Below are 27,687 nucleotides of genomic sequence, written 5' to 3'. Positions count from 1 at the left end.
CTGAGATCAAGAGTCGGACGTTTACTGACTGAGCCACCCAGGTGCCCCGAGCCATGGTTTTAATTTTTACAAGTTTTTTTTTAGGTCAGTTTTTTTTTAATTGGTATCAATAAAATACAGTTTCTGAACTTTAGATACTGGCCTTTAGAGTCTGTAAGAGACTAGCTTCTGGTCAGACAGTGGTTCTGGTATCTGGGTTGGGTGTTGGGTGAAAACACAAGAGCTCCCCTCCAGGAGCCCCCGGGAGCTCTGAGCAGGGGCGCCTAGTCACAGCCACAGCCCGGGCTGCAGTCAGGCTGGGGGCGGGTCACAACAGAGCCTCTGGATCTGTGCACAAAAACCGAACGGACGCAGTCCTTTAAAGGGCCACTGGGGGCTCGGAGCCACAGCAGAGCCACACACAGCAGAGTTTCCAGAGAGCTCTGAAGTGACAGCAGTGCAGGCCCAGTATGGGCACTCCTGTCTGCCCAGGCTGCCTGCTCCAGGGACGGACGGCTCACCGCGTTCCCAAACTACTGTCAGGCCCAAATTGTCTGTTAGGCTAAAATGTAGCCTCAATACTCACCGGAAATCAGATCAGAATGTGAACACAGGAAGGAAAATTTTAACCTATATACAGGCCCTGGCTGCAGCACAGAATTGGCCTGGCACTTCTTAAACATCCACGTAAAAAAGAAAAATGTAATGGACTGTGTTCCCTGGAGCTTGGACAGAGCAGCCAAGGCCAGTGTCCCTGTGGCCCTCTGGGGACCAGCCTTCACTGAGAGGTCTAAAGGGCCACAATCTGGGGGTGGCAGGGAGCCTGGACAGACGTGGGCCAAGGAAGCAGCCTTCTCACAGATTCCTCGATATGGGAGGAGAAGGACACAGTAACAAAGTGATCTGGGACCCTTTCAAACAATGTCAACTAAGCTTCTGACATAAGCTGACCGGTGACAGTTTTTAATTAAGGGAAGAATCAAGCTATTGAGGATCTATCAATAGGTAGAAAACGTGAAGCCTCTGATCTTTGTTTTCATCTGAATAAAGGGACCATAAACACTTTTCCTAATTTGAAGACATTTTACTACATATTTCTTTTTAAGAATTGTAAGAACAAAACAGTTTCTCTAAAATAAGCTGGGGAGGCCCACGTGGTAAAACCCTCAAAGGATGTTTTAATCCAAACTCTCTGAATAACACACAGGAGCTGGTTAACACAACAATGCCGAGAGGCCTCCAGACCTGAGGAATGTTCCTTAGCTACAGTTTTCCCCTCAGGCACTTACTGGTAGAATAATTAAACCTGGTAATCCAGTAGTCAGCTAGTCCAGATGGACCCTGATTCCGTGTTCCCTGGGCGGGCAGATTCTAATACCTGAACCTCAGTGTCTTGTTTGCAAGAAAAACATACACCTTTTCTAGCTTGGAGAGAATACCTACCATTGAGTTTTAAAGAGAGAAATGTAGTTCATCTAATGTAAAATCAGAGGGCTATGTAGAGGCAGCAAGGAAAGGCAAAAGTTTTAAACTCAAAGAGGCCGATCAGACTGAGCCTCCAATCACGGAGCATAACTATTTGTGGGTTCGTAATGGCATCATTTAAACTGTCTTACGTGGAATCAGATTCAGCATTGCACTGGAGAAAGAATCCTACGCTTTTTTGGTGTGGTCTGTCTGGATAAAAGCGTGGCATCACCATAATCTTCCACGGCAGATTTCGCACAAAACACGGAGGGCTAAGGACCGACTCACTCAGTCTGCTGAAGCGCTCGACAGTGAACTGAAAGGTTGCCTCGGAGCGCCAACTCGTGTCTGCAAGAAAAGGCCGTGTCAGTCACAGGGCTCGGGCGTCGTGAGACCACACCTGACAGCCGACAACCGTGGGACCCGCGCGGGACAACCAACCACGTCGGGGAGCCGTCCGCACAACTGCGACCTAACCGCTAGAGCCTAACTCTTGGGAAAATGAGAGCATGGCACCTAGAAGAGGGAGGGGACACGCCATTTGTGTGTGAATGAAATCCAAATCCCAGAGGGCTACCGACACACCCCTGCCTGCCCTCCTAGATTCCAGAGCTGGGCCTGTAAGAACGTCTACTCTACCCTCGAGCCCCGAAATTGCCAAGTCCTCCCTGGTGAGTGGACAGGCCCTGCAGAGAAGGCCCGGGGCGGCCGTGGGACACCTGCTCAAGGTCAGGGCGCGCGGAGGAAAAGCGGAGGGCGGACTCAGGCCAAGTCAAGTCTGGAGAAAGGAAGGGGAGGGGGCATTGCACCCGCAGGCTCACCAGGCCCCGAGGGGGCAGAACAGTCATTCCCGCTGTTCTAGAGACAACACTGCTGAGAAGTTAGCCCCAAACAAACGTTAACATCATCAGTTCACAGTTTCTGTGAAATACCAGCCTGGACTCCCTAGGGGGAATAATTTATAGAGAAAGAAACCGGTATTCTTCTCAACACGAATGGTAAAAATTGTTCAATTTACTCAACAAGACATGAAGGCCATGTACAGAACTAAGGTTTCCTCCAATAGAAAGCAATATATTGGTAGAGTGCCTCTTAGCAGACTTTCAATTACAAGTCACACTTTAGAATTCCACCCTTTGCCCATGGTGACTGTTCATTTACAAGTGACTCAGGCTCACAGGACATCTGCGGCCCCCCGCCCCCAACTGCTGTCTATATGGTGCTTCTCAAACTCTTGGGGAGTGGCAGCCTCCCAAGGCTGCCCCGCCACCCTTACTGACCGGCACTTTTACGAGACATCAGAAAGCTGCCACAGCAAGGTCAAGTTGCCATACAAGCTTCTAAACGCTTTCTCTCACTTTCAGTGCCTATCTGGTTGGAGACGGGGTACAGTTCACAGACTGGCAGGGGAACGAGGGCCACGATGTGAAAAGCCACCACTGGCGTATGCAAGAATCAAAGGTGCGTGGAAGGCTTTTTCTGGTGTGGCAGCGGGGGCTATTTTGCCATCCTTGCCCCCCAGGCTCCTGACGCACAAGAGGAGACTCTCGGGCTCGGGGAAGGGCATGTTCGGAAGAACAACATGCCGCCTTCCTTCACCCTTCTGTCTCCTAAGACAACCAAACGCTCAGGACAGAGACTTCTCAGGGTACAGAGACTGCTTGCGTTTGTGACTGTCTGAATTTGTTCCTAAGAAAACATGTCCATCAATCCTCATGAGAGGGTAGTATTCTTTACCAAAGAAATAAGAACCAAGAGGAAATGCGACAGTTAGCACTCACACCTTCTTTTCACACTCTTCATCCGCAATTGTTCTGCTACACACAACCCTGCTCAGCAGACCGCAGAGGCTCTCTGAGAGGAAGAGCGGCTGAACAGGGGGGGTGTCCGTCTGAGAGATGCAGTATTTACTCCAGCTTCTTGAGGTGGCAGATACGACCCTAATCCCTCTGAGGGACCAAAGTACCAAAAGGCAAGAAATGCGTTCTAATGTCTAGGAATGGCACAGGAAACACGTGGGCCACTATTTCAAAGACACAAATCACACGTACGCAGCACTTAAGTCCTGCAAGGTAGGCAAGGGCAGGGGTTCTAGAAGTCCCACTTCACAGATGAGGAAAACTGAGGCTCGCTGAGATTACGTGGTTTTATCTTATCTGAGGTGTTTTACAAAATGACCACAGTGGGTTTCAGTACCCATGATCTGTGCGCCCTGAACAGTGACCTTGCCTCTGGTTTGTAAAATGCCATGTTCTGAAGTTTAACATACCCCTCGCAAGGCAGAGCACAATAAAACTGGGCTCTTTGTGGAGACCAAAGAACTGCAATCAACCAAATAAAAGTCACCAGAGGGCACACACTCATGGGACCTAAAGAGCTCAACTTCACAAAGTCCTGCCTCTCTTGTAACTCACTTACTTGTTTTCAGAAACAATTCAACCCATTGTAGGATTAGATTTTTATATAGACAAAATGGAAATGTATCATAAATGCTTTCTCCATCCCAAACTTCAGCCCAAATTCGAAGTTGATCTTAAATACGCAACAGAACCAACCAGAACTCTGCATGGCACTGAGACTGCAAGATGGCAAGCCCTTCCTTCAGAGGCAGAAGGAGCAGCCAGGAGCCAGTGCCTGCAGCCATCCTGCCTCACAGAGCTCAGCTCACACGTGCATTTATACACTCCATGTGAGATTCCGCCTCGCATTCAAGGCATATCCTTAGGACAGACTTGTTTCTGAAATATGCTAGGAGACTTCATGAGAATAAAAATGTTGCCCTGTGGTTCCCAACTCTTCATAACCAATTGAATTAATTGAAAAACTACATTATATACCAAAAGATAAGGGCGGGGGGGGGGTCTACAAAAAAGTAGAGCAGACTTGAAACCCATCTCTGGCAGAAAGGCCTGGCCTGATGACAGTCCCATGAGGAATTAGAGACCTAAATGTCTTCACCCGAGAAGACAGGTGAAAAGTACTCAAAAGTCCTATTTTCGCAACTTCCCTGTGTCTATAATCACTTCACGATTAAAAACATGTTTACATGGGGCGCCTGGGTGGCTTAGTCGGTTGAGCGACCGACTTTGGCTCAGGTCATGATCTCGCGGTCCGTGAGTTCGAGCCCCGTGTCGGACTCTGTGAGGACAGCTAGGAGCCTGGAGCCTGCTTCTGATTCTGTGTCTCCCTCCCTCTATGCCCCTCTCCCGCTCATGCTCTGTCTCTGTCTCAGAAATAAACATAAAAAAAAAAAAATTAAAAACATGTTTACGGCAGTGCACTTGGGAATCTGGAGGGTGCCCTGCATCCTGCGGAATTAGTTTTCGTCCAGGGACTTTGTAACCCGCCTCAATGCCGCCGTCAGCGCATTAATGCATTACTGTGCATCTGCATTTACTGTCAAGGACAGGACGACAAAGCTCCCACTCCCTGCTGTCATCACACCTCCTCAGCCCGAAAACCTGGGGAGCCATCACCTCCACTCGTGCCTCCCACAGCAGCACTGGCTGTCATCGAAGCGGCCACCACGCCCATTCGTACCCCAACCTTATCTTCACAGGACAGAGGCCTGGGGTACAACTGCATGAAAAAGGTAGAGGAAGATACAGGACTTTGTTCTGTTTTGTTTAAATCAGAAGGCTGGCCTACGGAGTCCCCAAATGGCACCCTTGCGGTAAACTTATCAAACCTCAATTTTTCATTTTTTGCCAAGTCCCAGTTAATACCCAGAAATTACTTTTGTTTCACGGGTACCAACAATCTCTATTTGCAGAGGCTATATTTGCTCTAAAACTTCTTGCTGTCATCTATGGAAAAAACTAAGCAAGAAACTAAAATCAAAGTAGAATAGGTAGGTGTAACCAGAAAATTATTCTAATTCTTGTCCAAGTTCCACATTAACATGATTTTTTTTTTTTTTTAAGATTTTATTTGGGCGGGGCGGGGGGGGCGGAGATTTTATTTTTGAAGTAATCTCTGCAGCCAACGTGGGGCTCGAACTCACAACCCCGAGATCAAGTGTCGAACATTTTGCTAAGCCAGCCAGGTGCCCCTAACAGGATTTTTAAATGCTCTTTGTCTCAAGCAAACACCTGTCCATCTGTGCTGTCAGCCACTGAACTTTTATGTAGGAAACCCCCCCTCTGCCCAGTAGATCACTCTAATCCAGCGTTTCCCAGATTGTGTGCCCCACTTTACGATGTTAGAAGGAGATTCCAGAAAGGGGGTTCTAAAGTTCAGTCTTGGGGAATCATTAGCAAATCTTCTGGAGAAAGATGTTAGGGTGCTGACGGTCCAGAGGTCCTCTGCAATGCAGACCCTTGCTTGGCCCAGCGCCTCTGAAAGTTCCTGGACTCAGCCCCTCTCACCACATGCTAACGTCCTGCAGAAGAGGGTTTCAAAGCACTTATCACGACTGGGAAAATGCTGCCCTAAACTAATTCTACTCCTAGAACCAGGACCATCTCCCTCCCACTCTTTACCATTAAAGAGATACAATCTTTTCACTCTCTTAGCCTGGACCTTTCAAAACACACCTCAAATCCCCAACTGGGAAGGCCGTGCAACTGAAGACCACACTCTGCTTTCTCCTGTAATGTTCCCAAGTGGTAACTCACCACAGGAATATTTCTACTTTTAGGTTCTATGGTTTGGCACCATTATTTACTACCACTAATTTAGTAGTAAAATTTGCCTCAAAAGGAAAGGGGTTTTATATACGTTGTGGAGACCGAGGCAATCCGGCAACCTGGACTTCCGGAGACATCTAGCAATGCAGAGCCGTTTCTGGTTGTCGGGGCTACGGGGAGCGAGGATTATGGGTGGGATGGCATTGGCATCCTATCACACAGAGGACTGCCCCGCAACAAAGAATGATCGGCCCAAAAAGGCAACAGCGCCACCAAGGTTGAGAACCTGCCCTTCATCTACATCTGCACCTCCTCCCAAGCCCTCCCCAAAAACACTGGCAGAAATATTCATTTGGAATTGCTCTGTGGAACTAGACAGGGAGCTTGCTGCCTGAGGTGGGCCAGTAACCGCTCTGCAAGTGACTGGAACCCACCTCTAACTCACACCTGGCACATCTGGCCTGGTCACACCTTCCCAACTGCGCTCACCAAAGCACTTTTGGCATCTCAGGTGTCTGAAATTAAACCAAGAGCCCAGCAACCAAAGAGACCACACCCACACCGTTGCCCTTGATCTACGGTGGAAAGCGCACTCCACAGGTAACAAAGCAGCGGGGTTCAGACCACGCCTCTTTACCTTCCTCAGATATTGCCTCAGCCAGCTGCCAGGGGGTAAACCGCACTGTGAGAGAACTCTCAACTACGGCTGCAGTTTCTCATGGAGGCTGAACTTTTGGCAGGAGGTCTGAACAGCAGTCCTTCTGGTGGTGCAGCCCGTGACTGACGGTTTCTTTCAACTGCCCCGTTACTCCCCTGGGAAGGACACAACCCTCATGAGGATTGATGGACATGCTTTTGACAGAACATGGTTTCATATTACACTGCAAGATTCCAGGGACTGCATAAAGTGATTACTGGCTGCTACCGTCTCATGATTTTGACCTTGCAAATAAAAGTATAGGTCACATATCTGACAAATTATAAAGAAGAAATAGCCTCGAAAGAAAAGGATTTCCTGGGCACAAAATGTCCATGCATACACATATGCAAACGCTTTTTGCATAGAGGATATAGACCAAAAGTTAGTGTGGGAGAATGAAGCCCAAAGCTCGATTCTGATTTTCACACCTATTGGGAGTAGGGAGGGATTTTCGGCTACAGACAACTGATATACACACTACAGTAAGAATGCAATGGAAAGCCAAGTTCCAATGTCTAGAAGTATCTTGCTGCAAACAAAAAGGAAAGGAGAGTAAGGTACACTAAGATACACTTGTTCTGAGCGCTAACAGTGGTGGGGAAATGGCAAGCCTGAGTAAATACCCATCTATCACAGACTTCTGTACTGAAACCTTCTCTCCTGGGCTGAGGAGAACCAACTTACCCTGAAATTTGTAGGTAGTCTTAAAATTCAAAACCAAAACAGGTTCCTCAATTTTCCTCAGATACAAACCTCCTGAAAACTAGCTACTCCTAAGAAACTCACAAGTACTCAAGGAAGAACTCTATAGCACATCCAGTTGTGTTTCTGCCCATTGCAAGTAAACAAACCACATGTACTCACCATCCTCCATATCTTCCTCTGTGTTGTTGTGCCCATCACTCATGGCTACATTCCCGTTGATAACAGGGTTTTGAGTAATTCTTGGTGGATCATCTGTATCTCCAGCTTTAAAGAAAACAAAGAAATTCCATGGTTTTTACCCTCCAATCTTGGATTGAATAAAAACACATTTGTACTTTTGATGATTGTCAGTCACTAGTATGTTCCAAGTGTGCCATAATAAACATACTCTAACCCAAAAGGTATTTACTAGTATGTTTACTAAATAAATATGAATTTTGGTTGTTTTCAAAATGCTAAATGGGATGCAATCACTCTACCACATTTGTTCCATTTGCACTATGTTGAAATAGCCTTCATACTCATTAAAACTCAACCCCAGAGAAAATACTGTTGAGCTTACTAAATATATACACAGCAATGTGCATTAGAATGTTCTACCACATGTCAACGCTTTAAAACATCAAATTGTGTCTCTCAAAGTATCACAGGGCAGTTACTGTAATAATTAAAAACTATAAATCCACACAAAAACCAGAACTGGAGGGACTGGAAGTTGGGGGAGGGGGTAGAGGGTGTGTGAAAGGGGGTCCCTAGAAGGACTGGCATTTATAAAGAGTCTGGAAGGGATTGAGAAACACGTAAAAAGGTTTTGTCATTCTAAATGCTTGCTGAAATCTGGCTTGACAAACATTTACACATAATCAAAGGCATGGATGCAAAACTTCGAAGCAAGGAGTGGCAAATATAGGGTGTAAATGCCAAATGTAACATTCTCATCCTATTTATGCACAATCTTCTTACTTTGACATAGGTCCTTGTCTTAAAAGAAAAAAAAAAAAAACCACTATGTCAAGATTTGGGATTTAAATAGCCTCCACTGGCCAAAAGGGTCATACACCATGTGTAAACCCTCTCCATCCTCCACATGTCATGTCACTGCAACTAATGCGGGCCCCCATATGTTGCCTGTACACGTTCTGATCGAAATTAGCAGTCTCAGCTACAAACAGGAGATGTGGTTTTGAAAAGCGCTACTTAAGTGTGTCCTAGTCTTGCGACAGGTCTCCCCCATCAGCGGTCAGTCTGATTCAGCACCACGGACAGCACCCTCGCCATTCCCCTCTAGACACTCTCCCAAACCCCCAACTATCCGATCACATCCGTCAAAGAATCTCTGGATATAAACCATGCTTTTCCCCTTACACATCTCAAAGCACACCTTCAAAATCTTTGGAGGCCAAGAGACTGATATTACCACCCAAATTTGTATCACTTCAATCCTGATATTCTTTAACTATCAATATATATACACTTCAATTAACAATTGTGCTAAAGGTATTTTTAAAAACAAACACATATACATTTTTAAACTGGTCTCGACCACCACACCCTGAAAAAAACCTGGGATGGGTGGGGGAGAAGGACAAATTCTTGTTTGCTCTTGCTTATAATTACCTCAAAGTCTAAAAACTCTTAAAACATATGTGCTTAAAAAATCAACATGAAAAATCAGGTACTTTGAAACGTCTTTCATCCCACATTTATCCTCCTAAATTAACATCTAACCATCATTAAAAATATTTTATGAGGAAAAACACCTATGAAGGCCTATGAAATAAATTCTGGCACATTCTACCGACAGAATATTATACAGCAGTTTTCTCTTAAAGGTTCTCAATGTACCTAAATGTAAAGCTCTCTAAGCTATGTTAAGTTAAAAAAAAATTTAAAGATACCAAGCAATAAATGTTATCACACACAACCTCGGTTATAAAAGAGACAGTCTGTTGGAATAAGAACGGATAAATTCTCATTTCCCTTTCCATGACAAACACTGGAAGGACACACAAACACACAACTAGAGGTCCTGCAGGAGGAGCAGCAGTGGGATGTACACACACACACACACACACACACACACACACACACACACACACATCACACCAACGCACTGTCTTACAGTAACTTGCTCCACGTATGCCTCTATTTTAATTTAGTTCCTTGTTTCAAAATCTGTCCCACTACAGGTGCCTTAGGTTTTTAATGTTTGTTTATTTTTTAATATTTATTTTTGAGAGAGAGAGACACAGACAAAGCACAAACGGGGAGGGGCAGACAGAGAGACAGACACAGAATCCCAAGCAGGCCCCAGGCTCCGAACTGTCAGCACAGACCCCGATGCGGGGCTCGAACTCATGAACTGTGAGATCATGACCTGAGCCAAAGTCGGACTCTTCACCAACTGAGCCACCCAGGCGTCCCTAAAGTATGATTTTTAATGCACAAAAGCACAAACAAATCATCTCTGTATACAAAAGAGCATCACACTTAAAAACTAGGGTGATGGGTAAATATAAGCAGTCTGCACTACTGTAGGTCACAGAATTCGACAAGTGATTCATAATCCCAAAGATTCTTTTTTTTCTTTTACTTCTTAAAAAAATTTTTATTTATTTTTGAGACAGAGAGAGACAGAGCATGAACGGGGGAGGGTCAGAGAGAGAGAGGGAGACACAGAATCTGAAGCAGGCTCCAGGCTCTGAGATGTCAGCACAGAGACCACCGACGCAGGGCTCGAACTCAAAAACTGGGAGATCATGACCTGAGCCGAAGTCGGACACTCAACCAACTGAGCCACCCAGGCGCCCCAATAAAGCCAAAGATTCTGACATCCAAGCGAATTCAGATTATAGCTGAAACAAGGTATCTTTAAGGGTTTTGGTGACTTGAAATAGAGTATTTCTCACCAGAGTTATGGCAATAATAAAAATCAAGATCAAGTCAAAAGATCTATGGCTTACCTCCACAGCACTTTACTGTATGTACAGTGTGGGAAGATAAATAAATCGGGTCACAGTTTTGCAGAAGCAGGATTAACTACAATGTGACAACTGATGAAAGGCTAGTAATTTATAAACAAGGGATCCCATCCTTGTGTTAGTAAGATGGGATTTCTCTGCCACAGGCCCCTAAAGGCAAAGTAAATAGAGTTCTACTTTTGAACCGGGTTCTCCTGAGCAGTACACCTCACCTTTTCACACACCAACTTACACATTTGTGCTGGGCTCACCCACTTGCTCTTTTCCACCCTCCAAAAGCATGGAGATGCTAGTCTAAGCCAGTGGCTGTGAAATGACAAAAAGTCCCTGGCTGGTCCACCATGTATAGGAGAAACTTGACCAACGACAGGCCCCGTGAAGCTCCCAACCAAGTGCCATGGGGCCTTGGTAGAAAAAGTTGACAACTCAAGTCTAGCTCCTAAGGGACTGAATATATCCAGTTAAAAAAAGCTCCTCATAAATGAGCTGGTTCAGCAAGAGGATTAAAAATTTAATTAAGACACAGTAAATCCCTGGACCTGAATTCAACGATGAAAGCAAGCCCACAAAAACTCTATACTAGGCTTCCAGAATTATCTTAAATACTAAGTCTGCTTTCATTATCATCAAAGAAGTTTAAGATTGGGGTGTGTATCTATTTATCACCACATATAAAGTGATCCTGTTCCTGAATTTTAGATACCATCTAATTGGAATTTTCCCTTATGTGTCAACTCTCATTTGGCCAAACATGAACTACAGCACTAATATTTTGACAGACATGGTCTCAAATAACACTGGGGACATGTGGCAAGCACCAGTGACAATATGCAATGCCTCAAATAGAAAGACAAAAGTTCCCTAATGTGCCAAATATCTGTAGGGGTGAGGTGGGGTGCGGAGGAGGAGTTATCATTTGAAAATGTATTTATTAGACTCAAATACAATCGAAGATCATTTCCATTACTTGTGACTGGTTAACCTTGCGATGACAAACCCTGTGGTAAGCACCCAAGGCACAATTTATACATATACATATACATATATTTTAACATGTGTAAGAAGGGGCACAAAATGCCTTTTCTAAAGACTAGAAACACACAAAAGGCTAGCTTGGCTGGTTACGAAGCCTATATATCTCCTCCTGTTACTGAGGCGGCCATGCTTGTACTCTGCATCCCTTCCCACAGACTTCCACTTGTGAGGTCATAACACAGGATGGCTCAACAAAGAACACTGGCCGATTGCTACGGAAATGATGTGGTGCTAACTCAGCATCTCAGTCTCACTCCTGGATGAAGTAACAGACAAAGCAGAATTTCAATTTGTCGTTTTTGACATTTTCTGTCACCTCACAAAAATTACTCAAGCCTCTCCCCAAAAGGGGGGGCGGGGCAGAGAACCACCACAGTAAAACCTCAGAGCCTTCCAACTAAGAGGTGTATACTGCCACCAGGTGGTGTGTCAGCCGCAAAGATGGAGCCACACCTCCGATTCAGTCTCCGCTCAGGTTCCCCCTCAAACTTTTCAACTAGTGATTACAACCCAGTGGGCAAAACCACAGCGCAGTTAAGAGGCCAGAATATATGGAGTGCCAACGCAGAGCACACGCTCTCAACTCCGGGCCCACTGGTTCACCTGGAATTCCAAGGCAAAAGCCATCTGGTTTCTGCTTAGTCCGCCTCCCCTCATCTCCTCTCCAGACCCTGAACCCATTTTAAAGATTATCACTGAAGCAGAGGTTATCACGGTAAATGAGAACACGGGTATCTTTCTGCATAATGATTTCTTAATTAGCAATCCCCAATGTATTTCAGAAGGACAGTTTAGAAACATTGGTACTACTGGTTCTAGGAATCCATCAGCATCTAAAGATCCCCATCTGAACTCCCAAGTCACCTTCTGGTCCAAGCTTGTGGTTCCCCGCCATGTCCGCATGGCTCAGCAGCAGAGTCTGCTGGGGCTGGAGCCAGGACGGTTCTCTCATCCACATCAGAGTGATGCATAGAATCTCTAGGAACTCCACCTCAACATTCTTTTTTTCAAAGCCCCTCCCCCCCCCCCAAAATTCTTGGGTGTCGGACAAGGAACATATTCAAGAAACCTCATCAACTTAAAGAATCACTCCCAAAAGGTAACAAGGTCCAGAAACAAAAAGCGGGTGTTAATGGGAAAAAAGGAAGTCTGGAGTTTGGTTACTAGTTCCTTAGTTGCTGACATGGGCACACCGTACACAAACTACATCTTTCCTGTAAATCTAAAATTAATCCAAAATTAAAAGTTCACTTGAAAATAGACAAAACGGGGGTGCCTGGGTGGCTCACTCAGTTGGGTGTCTGAATTTGGCTCAGGTCATGATCTCACGGTACGTGAGGTCAAGCGACACATCAGGCTCTGTGTTGACAACTCAGAGCCTGGAGCCTGTTTCGGATTCTGTCTGTCTGTCTCTCCCTCTCAAAAATAAATAAACATTAAAAAAGAGAGAGAGAGAGAAAATAGACAAAAGAGAAGACCCGTAAGCCTAAGAAGCAAGGAATGTAACTGATATTAAAGATATATGTGGGAAATTTCAGCATGAAGCATCCACACCAGCATGCCAGAGATTCTCACACAATTAAAGATAGAAAAAGGTAACCCGGAAGGGAGCTTGGCTCAGTGCTGGGGCAGGACCAGAAGAAACAGGATCTAAAGTTTGATGCAAGGGCGCCTGGGTGGCTCTGATGGTTGAGCGTCCGACCCCTGATTTTGGCTCAGGTCATGGTCATCGTGGCCCCAAGATGGGCTCCTCGCTGAAGGTGGAGCCTGCTTAAGATTCTCTCTCTCCCTCGGCCCCCTCTCCCATGCCCGCACATGCACACTCTCCCTCCCTCAAAATAAATAAATGCGGGCCCAGAGCAAACATTCTCAGGTGAAGACCACAAGTCCTCTTTAACATGGACCCACTGGCTTCGGGTTACAGCTGGATGTGAGGGGCACCGCTGCCAGGGGAACCCTGTCTGCATTCTCTGCTTTTCCTCCTCAAGACTGAGTCTGCCCACGTGGTCTGTCCTCAGAAATGCTCACCCCTTAGACAAACTAAAAGTTCACTGGAGCCCCCAAATGAGCCCAGAGGCACCAGTCAAGAAGAAATAAAGAAGGAAGAGGTCCTGAATAAAGTAAGACAACGCTATGGAAAGGCTGAATTTCTTTATGTGCTTTTTTAAGTGCCTACTCTCAACATGACCCGTACTCCTGCAAATTTCTATCAGATCAGGCTGATTCCATTCCTTATTAAACATACTGGGAGATTACAGAGTCACAATTACTATAAAAATAATAGAGATCCAAGGCACCTGGGTGGCTCAGTCATTTAAACGGCCAACTTTGGGGGCGCCTGGGTGGCGCAGTCGGTTGAGCGTCCGACTTCAGCCAGGTCACGATCTCGCGGTCTGTGAGTTCAAGCCCCGCGTCAGGCTCTGGGCTGATGGCTCAGAGCCTGGAGCCTGTTTCCGATTCTGTGTCTCCCTCTCTCTCTGCCCCTCCCCCGTTCATGCTCTGTCTCTCTCTGTCCCAAAAAAATAAATAAACATTGAAAAAAAAAATTAAAAAAAAAAAAACGGCCAACTTTGGCTCAGATCATGATCTCATGGTTCGTGAGTTCCGCACTGGGCTCTCTCCTGTCAGCTAGGGAGCCAGCTTCCAATCCTGTCTCCCTCTCTCTGCCCCTTGCCCACTCACACTTGATCGTGCTCTCCCTCACACACACACACAAAAAACAAACAATAAAAAAAAATTTTTTTAGGAGTGCCTGGGTGGCTCGGCCGGTTAAAAGTTTCATGATCTCACAGTTCGTGGGTTCAAGCCCCACATCAGGTTCTGTGATGACAGCTCAGAGCCTGGAGCCTGCTTTGGATTCTGTGCCTGCCTCCCTCCCCCCACCCCCATGCCTCTCCCCGCACCCACACTCTCTTTCTCTCCCCCAAAAACAAACACTAAACGTTAAAACAATTTTTCTTTGATAAAAAAATAAAATAAAATAAAAAGAAAGAATAAAGATCCAATTCCCTTTACCCAGTTTCCCCTGGTACCATTTTGCAAAATCATAGCACTATGTAATTCAAAACCAGGACACTGGTGCCGAAGCAACATGCTAATCCTGTTCCTGTTCACTTGCAGTTGTAAGACACAAGTAGGTCTACGTGTCCAAGAGTCAAGACAGTGAATGGGTCCCACACAAGGACCCTTGGGTTGCCCTTTCATGGCCACACCCAGCTCCCAGTGTGCACCCCCCTTCCCACAACCCCCCGGCAACAACTAATCTCCATCCCCATATTTTTGTCATTTCAAGAATGTTACATAAATGGATGTGGCATACAACCTTTTGGAACATCTTCTGTCACTCAGCATAATTCCCTTGAGACTCAGGTCACCAACTGGTTTCTTTACATCGCTGAGTAGGATTCCACGGCAGGGACATACCATCTCACCTGCAAACAGCTGGGTTGTTTCCAATTTGAGGCTATTGGAAATAAAGCTGCTATAAACATTTTTGTGCAGGTCCTGGTTCTATTATTTACTTTTACTTTTGGGTTTCAAAGAATGAAATGCTAACAGCACCAAGGCAAGCAGTACAGGATGAAGATGGGCAAATAAGGACTCCTCCACTCCACTCCTAACATGAAGGAAGCCACTGTTTCATGCGCCCCCTTCCAGGTTTCCTCAAGGTTCATATACATGCACGTGTAACAACGTAGGTGAAATTCTTCTGAACACAAAACGGTATTCACAGGGCACGAATAAACTAGAGCTACCCCAAGTCGGTGCACATAAATATGCGTATCAATTTAATTCTGAATAGCAACATACCATATCACGATTTATTCAACCATTCCCTGACAAGGACTGCCTCCAGTCGGGTTTTGTTTTTTTGCCAATGAATGGTGCGACGATCTGTACTGTGACTTTAGTTGGGCTACGATTTAACACCAGGTAGTCTTTCTCAAACTCGTGGGACCCCTCCCCCCAAGTCATTATCCAAGCTCTTTCCAATGGCAATTAGTAACACATTAATCCTACTCCTGTTCACTTGCGCTAAGACACACGTAGGTCTGTGTGTCCACCAGACACACGGACACACCAAGACCCACAACGCTGCCAATTAATGCCCAGCAATACATCAGAACACCTGCGTCCTGCACTACGCTCACACGCTGTTCCGGAGAGCTCTTCCAACTCAGACACAGCTCCTTCACTCTTGCTTTGCAGAATTCAACTACAATTGACATCTTGACGTCCTGGTCCACAGCATGAATCCTAACGTACAGAACCTAGCTCTAAGTTCACCCGGAGGAGCAAAATGACAGCTGATAACTCAACAGGGAGACACAGAGGATGCACTCAGCACGACTGAGACAGAGAGTGCAGCCGCTGAAGTCTGGCTATACAGGGAGACAGAGCAGGTGACTCATCTGTGGGATCCAGCAAGTGGGGGTGGGGGTGGGCAGTCCCAAACAGCCCCCCCGTGTAGGGGCTGGGGAGGCAGGTGCTCCAAGGACATCCCCGGAATCAGGGACTCACAGGCCATGGTGAGATGGCATACTCCCTAAGAAACCAGAACCCCTAAGACCTGGGTAAGAGTCCGGGCAAACACGCAGCAGCGCGGGAAGCCTCAGCTGCTGTGGAGTCAATGCCAGGCCCTGTGGAGGATTCTTCTAAGGCAAGGCTGGGCCTCAGGCAGAACCATGGACCATCTCCAGGCCTTGAACAGAACCCGGAGGTCACAAGGGGGTGGCAATCAACCAAGGAGACACTAAAGGTGAGGACAGTGGGTCCCAATAACTCTGCAGCTGCAACTGGCCTCCTCTATTCCAGGACTCAGTGATTTCTAAAGGGACCCCCCCCACCTCACAGCCACTGAGTGGAACAAGGCGGGTACTGACCAGGAACACTGGCTGTTGACTATGCTCACCTCCCCAGTTACAAAGACCACATGCCTGGGGGCTGTGAGAAACACAGATGCTTTCCTGTCACTCTCTGTGCCTGGGGAGGAAAGGGAAGCCTCTCAGAAGCAGTTTCCAGGGCGCCTGGGTGGCTCAGTTGGTTAAGCATCTGACTTGATGGCTCAGGTCATGATCTCACGGTTCATGGGTTCGAGCCCCGCGTCAGGCTCTGTGCTGACAGCTCAGAGCCTGGAGCCTGCTTCAGATTCCGTGTGTCCTCTCTCTGCCCCTCCCCTGCTCACGCGCTGTCTCTCTCAAAAATAAATAACCATTAACAATTTTTTTAAAAAAATACAAAATTAAGGCAGTTTCCGAACGTGGTCCTAGATGGAAAACTTCAACTGTGCTTCAAAAAGATCCTTTCTTTTTTTTTTTTTTTTTTTTTTTAATGTTTGTTTCTGAGAGAGAGACAGAGACAGATACAGACAGCGAGAGAGCAGGAAAGGGGCAGAGAGAGGGAGACACAGACTCCAAAGCAGGTTCCAGGCACTGAGCTGTCAACACAGAGCCCAACATGGGGCTCGAACTCACAAACCGTGAGGTCATGACCTGAGCCGAAGGTGGAAGCTTAACAAACTGAGTCACCCAGGTGCCCCCAAAAAGATCCTTTCTAATCCATTATCATGACATTACCCAGGATTCAACATCTCTCCCTAGAACACAGGCAGGCCCTGTGTGCCTGCAATTAAAGTAACTACTAACTAAGACAATGTTTTAATTACTTCTTTGCTGAACGCAGGAAGAGCGGGAAGAGCTCGAGAGGTAAGGGCATCCATTTCCGGGGGGGCTGGGTGGAGCCAGCACCCAGTGAGCCAACCTGCTTATCAAGTATCTCATATGTGCCAAGCGCTGGGTTGGGACTTGGAGGGAGCACAGAGATAAGTCCCCCACCCCCACCCTGGTCTCCTGGTGCTCCTTTCTTGCGGGAGCAGACAAGAGGGAAGAATTCCAACAGAGGGGGAAACAGAGTACAGGGGAGCCGCGGGGCCATCAGCCTTGAAGGAAGGGATGACACGTGGGTAAAGACCACGGAACGAAAAGGAGCCGGGCTGTCAGACATCCTAAAGAAGCACACTATTCTGGATTCAGTGAACAGGGTCAAGGGCAGTGGGCCACGGAGAAGGAGGGCAGGGCCAAGGCCATGGAGGGCCCTGAAGGCTTCGATAAGGACTCTGAATTTCTTTCTCCTATGTTCCCCGCTGTGCAGGCTGTCGGTTCCTGCCGCTCAGCCCACAGCTCAGGCCAGGTCTGCTGCCGTGGAGTCGAGACTGTCGGTCCCATGACCGTCAGGAGCTCCTTATTTCCGTCAGAAGCTCCTCTGCCAAGCCACCGAGGATGGATGCGGAAGAGGGGGTTTTGTTTTGTTACTGGTTTTTCCTAGCTTGCCCCTTGGGGCTAGCCTGCCAGGCTGGAGGTATCATTAACAATGAGACCATGGCTGAATCAATACCACCACTCCAAAGTGCTCTGCTTTCATTACTTTTCTGATTTTATACACAATGTGGCTACACCCATCCCCCATGAGGCTGGCCGGGAGCCCATTTCCAGATCACGGTCCTGGCCTACTAACCAGGGGCTGCTTTGGTCCTCTGCCGTTGGCGGGCCACCGCAGGGGCCAAGGCCAGGGCCCGCACAGCTTGTAAGTCACAGAGCCTGAAGGTTCAGAGCAGACCCGCTGTGTTGAGACCTGACAGTTAGCTTCACGCTCTGAATCCTGATTTAAATTAGGAGTATGAAAATAAAAGCCCCAAAGACGGCCACATATAAATTCGTGTACCTTAAATAAAAATATTTGTTTGGGACCTCCAGGTTAGTGTGATTATGTAAAAACCATCCTTTCCCCTAGAGGATGGCCCTAACTGCCAGTCACGTCCCACATTCTGTGGGCCGGCGTGCATACTGGCTGGCGCGGAGAGGGGCCTGCGATCTGCACCACCGAAGAGCTTAGGGTTGCGGCACTAACTACTAACTTGTATAGCACAGACCACCGGCGGGAAAGAAAAGGTGAGTCCCAGCAGGCCCAGCAGAGACCCAGCCTCATGGAAGCCACAGGACAGAGGCAGGAAGTATTTGCGTCACACGACGGCCAGAATACACACACGGTTCCTAAAAATCAACAACAATCAATCCAACTACCACAGAGGAGAAATTCCTATAAACTACAAACGATTAATAAACATGCTCGACTTCCCTCACTAACATGATACCATTTCCATCTAACAGCTTAACAGTGAAAAATACTGGAAATGCCCCCTTGATGCTGTGGGTCTCACAAAACGAGTGGGGTCAAAAGGCTGTCAACTATCCGACCTAGAGGCTGTATTTATTCAAACCAAAATGCCAAATACCCTTTTACTCAAATGTCATCCCTAGGAACCCATTCCAAAGAAAACTAGCATCCATGCCCAAAGATCTCCACAAGCACAGGCTTTACACTGAAGCACCATTTTTTACAGAGATGTTAATGGCTCTATTTTTATGAAGTGTCCAGAACAGGTAAATCTACAGAACGGTGATCAGCGCTCGCCCGGAGCTGGGGAGATGGGGAGGTTGGAGGGGTCGCAGCTCAGGAGTGCAGGGGCTTGTGTGGTGTCAGAATCTTCCCAAACGGACCGTGGTGACGGTGCACAACTGTAAATACACTAAAAGCCACTGAGCTGCGTGCAGTGAACGAATGACCTACAGGGCGAATTAGAGCTCGATAAAGCTGGATGCAAAAGACAGAGACAAGATCTTAACAGAAACGGGCCATTCTGTGTGGGGACAAAACAGTTCCAGAAATCACAATGGTCTCTGAGGCTACGCAGGGTCAATGGCGTGCACAGTGAACAACTGAGCCACACCAGCTGGAGCGGAACTGTTCGGCTTCCTGCATCATTCCTCTAAAATGAATATGCAACATTTTGGTGTTTTAAATGTTCAGTGATCTACAAAACTAACTCATGTGTCAAGTCCACTCTACATTCATGTAGTTTTAAGGAAAGTAAAACGGTCACGAGGGGAGATGCCCACCAAGAGACGAATCACCGAGTGGGTCACCAGGATGTCCTTACACAACGAGTAAGGCTATGTGTGTGTTACCTGGGACAGAACACCCACCATACGCTATGTGCACGTTTACTTCCACGGAATCGGGCACTTTCTCTTTGCCTTCTGGCTTCCGTGTCATTTGAACGGTTCCGACAATATGCACTACCTCATCCAAAAGTAAAAACACAAGAGGCGCGTGCACCACCCACACACATACACACAGCAAAGCAAACCATGGTGCAAAAGGTACAACCCAAATACTTCCTAAGGCAGGACACCAGTCCAAGAGTCCTTAGAAAACGCACCAGAGAAGGAAAAAGATGACACACTAGTTGCACACCTGGAGTCAGGAGGGAATGGAGTCCTGAAAGTTCTCTTTACACCGTGGCGAATGGCAGCATCTACTTAAATGTGTGGGTTTTCCTGAAGAACTGGTTACAAAGAAGGCAGTCTAGGGGCTGAGGATGAGTTCAGACATGGGGAGAGCAAACTCTTGATTGTGCTAATTAAAACTTTTAAAAAGCAGTCAAACACAACCAATTTCAAATGGGTTCATTTATTTGAATAAAACCACCAACAGCAACTTAAGAAGGGCACCTGGCTGGCTCAGTTGGTTGAGTATGCGACTCTTAATCTTGGGGTCATTAATTTAAGTCCCATGTTGAGTGCAGAGCAACTTTAAGAAATAATAATAAATTAGTAAGCAAAAAACAGCAACCTAGAACAGAAGACTAAATTGTTTGATTTCTTTTACACATTGATGCAGGCCGACCACCATTCACCACACCTCATCTTCCTTTTGAGGGGACCCATCAGGGCTATCAATAAACAGACAAATCCAAGACCTTTTAAAACACTAGTGGCCACAGAAATTGTTTGATTTCGGGGGTGAGGGGTGGAGGCTGGTGCCTGGTTGGCTCAGTTGGTTAAGGATCTGACTCTTAATTTTGGCTCAGGTCATGATCTCATGGTTCATCACTTTGAGCCCCGCATGGGGCCTGCTTGGGATTCTCTGTGTCCCTCACTCTCTGCCCCTCCCCAGCTCTGTCTCTCTCTAAAAACTAACTAAATAAATAAATTTGTGAGAGGAAGACTAGTTTCTCAGAGAATAACAAAGGAATTCTGGTTTTGTTTAAAAAGGTGGGGGGGGGGGGGACACTTCAGTCTACAAACCAGTGTAGACCTTGACCATCTGCTATGCACAAGAAACATCCCCTATGAAAACTGGACTTCCAAGAGGTAAGGTCATTAGAACCAGAGGCATACCATGTTCATGGACTGAAAGACTCCTACTCAAGATGTCAGTTTTCCACAAACCCGTCTTTGTGTTTGAACACAATTTCAATCAAAATCCCAAAAGGATTTTTTTATACTTACAGACAAGCAAAAAGTTTTCACGGAAAGATGAAAGGAATACAGACAACAAAAACCATTTTGGAAAGAACACAGTCCGAGAAATTACACCTGATTCGACTCATTCTAAAGCTTCAGTAATCAACACAACAAGCAAAGTAATCATAGTGTTGTATTAGCAAAGAGATGAGCACACAGATGCATGCAACTGTGGGGAGTCCAGAAACAGACCCCCCACACAAATGTTACTATTTTTGGGAAAGGTGACCACGGAAAAGGGATAGTCTTTACAACAAATGGTAAAGGAACAACTGGACGTCCACAGACTAAAACAAGGAACCTCAACCCACACCTTACACAAAAATTAACTCATAATGGACCTTAGATACAAATATAAAATTTAACAATGTAAGGCTTTAAGAAGAAAACACAAAGCATGGGGCAAAGAATTCATAAAAGAACATTTCGACAAGTAAGACTTCACTAAAACTAAGTTTTGCTCCAGAAAGATACCATTAAGAGAAAAGACAGCTACGGATTAGGAGAAAATGCATGTGCAAGTTGCCTCTCTGACAAAGGACTTGTGTCCCAAATACACAAAGAGCTCTCAACATTTGACTGGAGTAAAACAACCCCGTACTTGAACACACACTGCCAACAGGGTGTAGGGATGGCAAATAAACACGTGGAAAGTTGTTTGACCGTCAGCTCTTAGGTGTGTGCAAATTAAAACCACAGTGAGAGGGGCGCCTGGGTGGCTCAGTTGGTTGAGCGACCGACTTCGGCTCAGGTCATGATCTCCCAGTTTGTGAGTTCGAGCCCCACATCAGGCTCTGTGCTGACAGCTCAGAGCTTGGAGCCTACTTCAGATTCTATGTCTCCCCCTCTCTCTACCCCTCCCCTGCTCACACTCTGTGTCTGTCTCTCAATAATAAATAAACGTTAAAAGAAAAAATTAAAAAAAAAAAAACCACAGTGAGATACTACTGCCATTAGGATGACTAAAACCTAAAACACCGACAATATCAAGTGCCGACAAGAACGTGGGTCAGCTGGCTCTCTCGTACACTGGCATGGGATGCAGGATGGCAAGCAGTCTGGGTAAGAGCTTCTGTAAGGTTAAGCCATATGGCCCAACAACTCTGCGTCTTACTCTAGACAAAGGAAAACTCATGTCCACACGAAACCTGCCACTAATATTTAGAGTGTCTTCATAACTGCCAAACATAACTGGAGGCAACGCAGATGTCCTGCCAAACATAACTGGAGGCAACGCAGATGTCCTGCAGTGGGAGGACGGATAAACAGTGGTATGTCCATACACCAGAAGGAAGACTGCTCGGCAATAAAAAGAAATGAAGCGCTGACACACCGAACCCAGATGCTACACCCTGAAGAAAGAAGCCAGTCTAAAAGGTTACATGCTGTGCGATCCCATTTACATGAGATCTGCAAAATGACAAACCCGCAGGGGACGGAGGACACAACAGTGGTTGCCAGGGGTCCCATCAGGTGGAAGATGCGACGGCACAGGAAATACTTGAGGGGGGTCATGCAGTGAGTGAACTATTGTGCATGTTGATTGTGGCAGTGGTGACACAAATCTATACAGCTGTTAAATTCGCAGAATCCCCTCCCCAAGTCAATCTTACTTTATAGTAACTTAAAAAACCAAAAGGGAAAAAAATCACCGGCAGGGCAGAGAGAAGAAATAATTTACTGACTCTTTAAATACTCCCTTGATGTATGGTTTCAGATCTCTTAACTCTTAGGGAAAAGAGAACTAAAAGATTTTATAGAAAAGATGGAGAGTCTGAACCTTCTTTGCCCCAAGACCTTCAGATGGGTCTTCGACAAAGCAGTACACGAATGTCTGCATCAAAATTTATTCTTCTTGGGGGAGAGGGAGCTGCAGGTGGCAAGGAACCAGGGAAGCGGGAGGTCAGAAGTGAAAGAAAGTATCGACCGAAACACTGGTTTCCTAACGCGCACAAACTATGCGCCAATAAACTGAAGCACATTTAACAAGGTGTGCCGTTTTACGAGCAATGTTTAAATCCAGACTGATTTCCCCAAGAATTCCACACAAGCTCTGTTCCACACAAGCTACTGGAAACTGGAGGAAGTGGGGGAGGGAGATACAAACAATAAATATTAACAAGTGGAATGGTCGCCATTATGACTAGGAAGGAAAATAATCAAAATCACAAGCTGTTTTTGGCTTAAGCCCTCCCTCGTTGAACGCTCACAAAATCTGTTGTTGATCATAACAGCGTCATCTTGTATACACCTTTAAGTAGGGGGAAAGCTGTTCTGGAGTCCACTCCCCAGTCACGGTGCTTCCACATCGCGCAAGGGGCGGGGGGGCAGGGACACCCACTCCTGCCTGCTCCTGCCCCATGGCATTAGCTCATGCGCACACAGCGGCCACCCAGCCACCCTAGTTACCACCCAACCTTCTTCACCCACTCCGCCGAAAAGTATTAAGACTTTTCATACACAACAAAAAGTCACTGCCCTCTTTGTCTGGATGAGCTTCCTAGAACTCTAAGGACAACCCTGTTCCCAATTAGGTAACAGCAAGGCACAAGGGCATAAAACATGAATGGGATTTATGCATTTACACTCAATGTTTTATTTATTTTTTTTAATGTATTTATTTTTGAAACAGAGAGAGACAGAGCATGAGCGGGAGAGGGGCAGAGAGAGGGGGAGACACAGAATCCAAAGCAGGCTCCAGACTGTCAGCACACAGCCCAACGTGGGGCTTGAACCCATCAAGCGAGATCATGACCTGAGCAGAAGTCGGATGCTCAACTGAGCCACCCGGGCACCCCCCTCAATGTTTTGGGTTTTTTTTTTTTTTAATCTTTTTAATGTTTATCCTTGAGAGAGAGAGAGAAACAGAGACAGAGTGTGAGCAGGGGAAGGGCAGAGAGGGAGACAGAGTCTGAAGCAGGCTCCAGGCTCTGAGCTGTCGGCACAGAGTCCGACGCGGGGCTTAAAGTCATGAACCACAAGATCACAACCCGAGCCGGACGCTTAACTGACTGAGCCACCCAGGCGCCCCTACGCTCAATGCTTTAAAATGCAGCTGCACAATGAAATGTGTCAACATTTACAAGACCTGGACAACTCAGTGAATCAGTATTTTCCAAATGAGCACCGAATGGCATAGAACAGGTCCATTCAAAGTACAAGACAGAACAGTGAATTTTAATGTAACAGAAAAGCGAACTGCAGGGTTTCGAACTGGCACAGTGCAGTCAACTTTAAAAAGCTACCAAAGTTGGGTGTGGTACCAAAGAACTGCTATCTGAACAGGCTGTTAACCTACTGTCCCCTGTATTAACTAGACGCCTCTGTGAGCCTGGCTTTTCTGCTTCTGCCACAATACACTGCAGCAAGTGACAGAAAGCAGAAGCTGAGAGAACAGAGAGCACAGAACCCAGCTGCCTTCTATTAAGCCAGACAATAAGGACATTTGTAAAAATGTAAAAATAATGCCATTCTTCATTAAATTTGGTTTGGGAAAATATTTATTTCCTGTAAAACATACATTATTAGTGTTGCCTCATAATGGTTTGTTATTCTTAAATGAGCAACGAAGACGGGTCATAGGTTTCGTTTCTAATATGGCAAATGATGAGACACAACCCACCTACTTAAAGCTCTTGGGGGTTTTCATCTCTTTAAAAAGCGTAACAGGATCCTGACAGCAAAAAAAGTTGGAGTCCACAGACCAGACCGAGTGGGGGATGTGCGCTGTGCGGGGCTAGCAAAACTGGAATCACAAGCCCTACTCTGCAGAGCTCCCACCTGGGAGCCACCATGCCCGAAACCTGGAAGGCGGCAGTCAAGGAGCCCACATTCCTTTATGCCTGGGGGTTTCTCGGCCTTCTGGGCCCTTCCGGAACGGCACCTGGAAGCGGTGAGAGGCCCACAGGGGTGTGGTTCCAGCTCAGCCTCACTCACCCTGCTTCCCATTCATCTCCCCTCAGACCCCACACCGACGGACTCCAGCACCAGATCCCTTGTCACCAGATGGTCAGCGGCGCCCACAGTTGTGCATGGTAAAATCTAACCAACCCCTCATCTCCGCTGCTGCTCTGACTGAACCCTCAAATGACACCGAGAGCCCCACCCTGCGCCACCCGGTTCATTCATTTAGTAGTGAAGCACATACACAGCCACAGAAAGGTTCCAAGTCCCCTTAAAACATACTGAATAAGGGGCGCCTGGGTGGCTCAGTTAAGTGTCCAAATTCGCCTCAGGTCATGATCTCATGGTCTCTGAGTTAGAGTCCCACGTGGATTCTGGGTCTCCCTCCTTTTCTGCCCCTCCCCACTCGTATTCTATCTCTCTCGCTCGCTGGAAAATAACCAAACCCTAAAAGGAAAAAAAATTTTTAACGTATCAAATAAAACCTACTACAGATGACAGAATCATGGGAGCCCGCACATCCTCTTGCTCCAACAGAAATCACGGTGAGGTCCCATTCGATGGAGCACTGGCGCATCTACAACATGAAGAAGCCTTGAAGATGAGATACTCAGTGCAAGAAGCTGGACACAAAAGACCACACACAATGCAGGATCCCATTTATACCAAAGGCCCGGAAGGGCCAAATCTGAAAAAGAGGAGCCGGACAGCTGCCTAGGCTGTAGGGAGATGGGGAGTGTCCCTAATGAGTACAGGATTTCGTTTCGGAGTAATGAAAACGTTCGAAATTTGGGGGTGCCTGAGTGGCTACATCAGACGGGTGTCCAACTTTGGCTCAGGTCATGAGTTTGTGAGTTCGAGCCCCACATTGGGCTCTGCGATGACAGCTCAGAGCCTGGAGGCTGCTTCAGATTGTGTCTCCTTCTCTCTCTGTACCTCCCCTGCGCACAACTCTGTCTCTTTCTCTCTCAAAAATAAAAAACATTAAAAAAAAACTTAACTAGGGGCACCTGGGTGGCTCAATCGGTTAAGCATCTGACTTAGGCTCAGGTCATGATCTCGCGGTTTGTGAGTTCGAGTCGGGCTCTGTGCTGACAGCTCGGAGCCTGGAGCCTGCTTCAGATTCTGTGTCTCCCTCTCTCTCTGCCCCTCCCCTGCTACTGCTCTGTCTCTCTCAAAAATAAACAAAATTTTTTTCAAATCATGGTGACTAACACGTTTTATCAAAAAGACTTACAAAAGGGCAGGTGCAAATCTAATCCTCTATTAACTGTTACCAAAGCAGGTAAAATTAAGAGCAAATATTGTGGCGTGTTCCCATCTGATTGAAACTAAAATACAAAAATGCAGTGCACCTGATTATTTGTCCTACGTGGGAGAGAAACTGTGGATGGAGGCACAGCAAATGACCCAGACTCTTCCCTACTCCCCTGATCTCAAAGTCTGATGGGGAGAAAAGGAAAGAAACACCATGCAGCGTGTTAATTATACCACAAAGAACATATCAGGAAATAGAAAGATGCCTCTATTTTCACCTACTGGAAGCCTTGCCTCTGGCTCTCACCTCAAATTCCCGGACTCAAACCCTAACCACCCAGCCAGCCCTCCTACCCCACTCTCCACACCACTGCACCAGACCTCACTGCTTCCCCCACAGCCAACGTAATCTTTCTCTCCTCCACCTCCAGAGCCTTATCTCCTCACCTCTTGTGGCATTCATCACTTTGTATCCTGCATGAATTCTGTGCTCACGGGACCTATCTACATCCTGCTGACTTTCCTTAAGCAAAGACATCTTATCACCTCTTCATCTTTGAGAAACCACCCCTATCCCCAGTGCCTGAGCAGTGATTCCAAGATTACCAGCAAGTATGCACTATGATGAGCCGGTTTGGGGAATCTTCTTCCTAAGTAATGACAGAAGAAAATGCTCGGTTTCCCATTATTCTAGATGATCCTGTTCAAGGCAGTGCGCACTAGAGAGGCAGAGCTAAAATCCAGTCCACAGGTTGGGTCCAGAGCATCCCTGCCCATTAAATTTCTGTGCTAATGGAGATTTTCCATACACAGCTGCGCTGTCCAATACCAAAGCCACGACCCACATGTGGTGGCTATGAAGCCCTCGAACAACAGCTCGTGAGACTAAGTGACTGAATGTTTAATTTTACTTAATTTTTATTAGCCTAAATCTACTCAGTCATGAGTGAATACTGGCTACAACACTGGTCAGTGTGAATCTAGAAATCATTCCATCCCTCAGAGCCTTGGTTTCTTCATCGGGAGAGGAGGGGCATGACAGACACTTTCTGCTCTAACGCACAATCATACGACCAAACGGCTTCTGATAACACATCCAAAATGAAAAGAGTACTTCAAGAAAACCAAGAGACCTTCAAATAATTGATCGGACCAGGGTGCCTGAGTGGCTCAGTCAGTTAAGCATCCAATTTCAGCTCAAGTCATGATCTCACGGCTCACCGGTTTGAGCCCTGCATCAGGCTCCCTGATGTCAGCCCAGAGCCTGGTCCCGCTTTGGATTCTGTGTCTCCGTCTCTCTCTGGCCCTTCCCTGATCGGGCTCTGTCTCTCTCTCTCTCTCTCTCTCAAAAACAAATAAAACATCAAGAAACAATTTTAAAAAATGATTGGATCTAACTTCATCAAAATAGAAATTAGATTTTATTTTATTTTTTTTTTAATTTTTTTTTAACATTTTATTTATTTTTGAGACAGAGAGAGACAGAGCATGAACGGGGGAGGGGCAGAGAGAGAGGGAGACACAGAATCCGAAGCACGCTCCAGGCTCTGAGCCATCAGCCCAGAGCCCGACGCGGGGCTCGAACTCACGGACCGCAAGATCGTGACCTGAGCCGAAGTCGGACGCTCAACCGACTGAGCCACCCAGGCGCCCCTAGAAATTAGATT

General features: G+C 46.6%; 1 protein-coding gene across 3 annotated transcripts in view; it reads right to left on the bottom strand.

Moving 5' to 3' along the window:
* The window catches only part of USP7 (ubiquitin specific peptidase 7), a 65,675-nt gene that overhangs the window by 26,195 nt on the left and 11,793 nt on the right, over window positions 1-27,687 (bottom strand). The window contains exons 1-3 of one of the 3 annotated variants that reach the window (XM_086691316.1): window positions 12,360-12,476; window positions 7,639-7,743; window positions 1,596-1,794 (exon numbers count right to left, since the gene is read on the bottom strand). In XM_086691316.1, coding sequence (XP_086547442.1) covers window positions 1,596-1,794; window positions 7,639-7,743; window positions 12,360-12,453 — 398 coding nt within the window. In that variant the 5' untranslated portion in view covers window positions 12,454-12,476. Of the gene's footprint in view, window positions 1-1,595; window positions 1,795-6,711; window positions 6,888-7,638; window positions 7,750-12,359; window positions 12,477-27,687 lie in introns of those variants that run through there. The other 2 variants (XM_086691318.1, XM_086691317.1) reach the window with 2 other exon arrangements.

Source organism: Puma concolor, chromosome E3, assembly GCF_028749965.1.
Source record: "Puma concolor isolate L17-30 chromosome E3, mPumCon1.1.hap2, whole genome shotgun sequence".
Classification (NCBI taxonomy): Eukaryota; Metazoa; Chordata; class Mammalia; order Carnivora; family Felidae; genus Puma; species Puma concolor.
This window is presented reverse-complemented; position numbering and strand designations above follow the sequence as displayed.